A 2,074-nucleotide genomic window follows, 5' to 3' on the forward strand; every position below is an offset into this window, starting at 1 on the left:
TCTCTGGGCCGGGGTCAGCAGAACCCCCATCCTGGAGGGGCCAAGGCTGCGGGCGGGGGGCGCTCTCCTGGCCCCCACCACCACCACCACTGCCTGTGCAGCAGGACGGAGGAAAGGACTTTCTCTCGGGGGGGGGGGGCCTAGGCTGGATCCAGCCCCACTGACGGGCTGCCCTCTCCTCCGCCTGCAGGTTATGGTGCCCCCGCTGCACCCTCTGAGGCCCAGCGAGAAGGAGAAAGGCTGAGGAGGGGCCCGGCCTCCTCCCTCCCCCCGCCATGAGCCGCTCCCAGGCCGCCGCCGCCGCCTCCTCCTCCGAGCTCCACCACATCGTCTCCAGGGCCTTCAAGGGGGTGAGTAGCCGACCGACCGGAGGAGCCCCTGGGGAAGGGGGGTGGCCGCCTCCTCCTCCTCCTCCGCTTGGGGTGGGCGGGGGTCCACCCCATGGCTGGGCTGGGCTGGCTGGCTGCTGGGGATCCGCGTGTCCATGCTGGGCCCTGGGGGGGCCTCCTGCCTCACAGCGAGCGCCCAGGCCTTCCCCCCAGCTTGCCTCCTGGCTCCGGGACTGAGAGGCTGGCAGACTCGGCCATGCCTGTGGCCCTCACCACATGTCCTCTGCCAGCACAGTCCTCCTGGGGTAAAGAAGGTCCTTCCTCTGGCGGTCCCTCCTGAGTCAACTACCCGTCAACTTCACCCTCTCCTTTGGGGAGAGGGAGGAAACGGCTCTTTGCCGGCTCTCTCCTTTATCAGTCTCTTTCTACAGGGAGGAGTCCCAGCGACTCTGCAGCCTTTCTTCCCAGGAGAGGTGCGGCAGCCCCCCCCCCTCTCCTTGCCCTTTCCCCAGCTCTGCAGTGCCCATTCAGAAACAGGGTGACCAGAACCACACACAGAGAGTATTCCAAAGGAGCCCCCCCCCCCCCAAGCCATCATAGATCTCGTCCATTTCATTTTCCATCCCAGTTATGCGCTGTTTGGATTTGGGCACTTGGGCAGACTCTGCCAGTGGAATCTGTGCTGCTAACTGTCCCTGCTGGGAATGCCAGGGAATAATGCCTCCTGGGATGTGTAGTTCCTCACGCGTGGGCTTGGAGTGGCAGGAATGTACCCCTTGGCTGCAGGGGGAAGCCCTGCTCATCGGAGCCTTTAAAGCGGCTCTTTCCTCAGAGGCTGGCCACAGTCCGGCCTTCCTCTGGGCCTCCGTGGGGCAGCCCCAGAATGAATGTTCAGATTTCCTGTGCTCAGCTGGAAACCATGTCTGTGGACAAGAGTGCCTCTGAGCATGGGCTGCTCTTCTCCCCGACTGCCCAGCTCCAGGCTGCAGCCGCACCTCTCTTCTTCGGGACACCACTCCTTTGCTGCCTCGGGGGTGGGCCGGGCACCCTCTGACTTCTGCCCACCTTCGCTGGGTGCCGGTCGGCCAGTTCCCTCCTCCCGCTCCTTGGGAGTTCCATCAAGGAGAGCTCAACTCCAAGCTGGAGAGAAGGCGAGAGTCATAAAGGCCTGGGCACCGGTATCGCACCTGCCGGGGGTGTGAGTGTGCCGCGCAAAACGGCTGCCAGCGAAGACGCCGGCCTTCCCGTTGCTGCTTGGGAGGTGGCCCTGCCTCCGGGACCTGATTCTCTCTCCCCCCCCCCAGCGTTTCCTTCCAGGCTTGGCCTCGCTCACCCCCCCAGAGGGAAGAGTGTGTGTGTGTGTGTGTGTGTGTGGCCGTGTCGGTCTGAGGCAGCAGAACAGAGCTTGAGTCCCTGGTGGCACCTTGAAAAGCAGCCAAGGTCAACCTGTGTGCAGGCAGGCAGGCAGGCAGGCAGGCGCCCTCCTCCTCGGGCACAGGGTCTCCCAGCATTCAACAATTAAGGACACATCAGTCTCCAGCTCTGACATTCATTTCCTTCACTGTGTTTGCCCCATAATTGAACCCAAATAAATGGTTACCATATCAACTACGCTTATTATTCCTGTTGGATCCTTGCCCCTGTGAAACATCTTCATTCTGCCGTATGATCAGTTACTGCTCGCCCTCTGCCTGTGTCTCTACGGGGGCTGGTAGTTTCCAGTCTTGTTTCTGCCTTGACTCTAC

General features: G+C 62.4%; 1 protein-coding gene across 1 annotated transcript in view; it reads left to right on the forward strand.

The window, feature by feature from the left end:
• The first annotated feature begins 194 nt into the window (after nt 1-194).
• Nucleotides 195-2,074, forward strand: part of SLC4A2 (solute carrier family 4 (anion exchanger), member 2) — a 16,904-nt gene continuing 15,024 nt past the window's right edge. Inside the window, exon 1 of the mRNA XM_015408625.1 lies at nt 195-350. Within this exon, the coding sequence (XP_015264111.1) occupies nt 276-350 (75 nt within the window). The 5' untranslated portion in view covers nt 195-275. The remainder of the gene's footprint in view (nt 351-2,074) is intronic.

The sequence above is a fragment of the Gekko japonicus genome, unplaced genomic scaffold, assembly GCF_001447785.1.
Source record: "Gekko japonicus isolate JY-2015 unplaced genomic scaffold, Gekko_japonicus_V1.1 scaffold1794, whole genome shotgun sequence".
Classification (NCBI taxonomy): Eukaryota; Metazoa; Chordata; class Lepidosauria; order Squamata; family Gekkonidae; genus Gekko; species Gekko japonicus.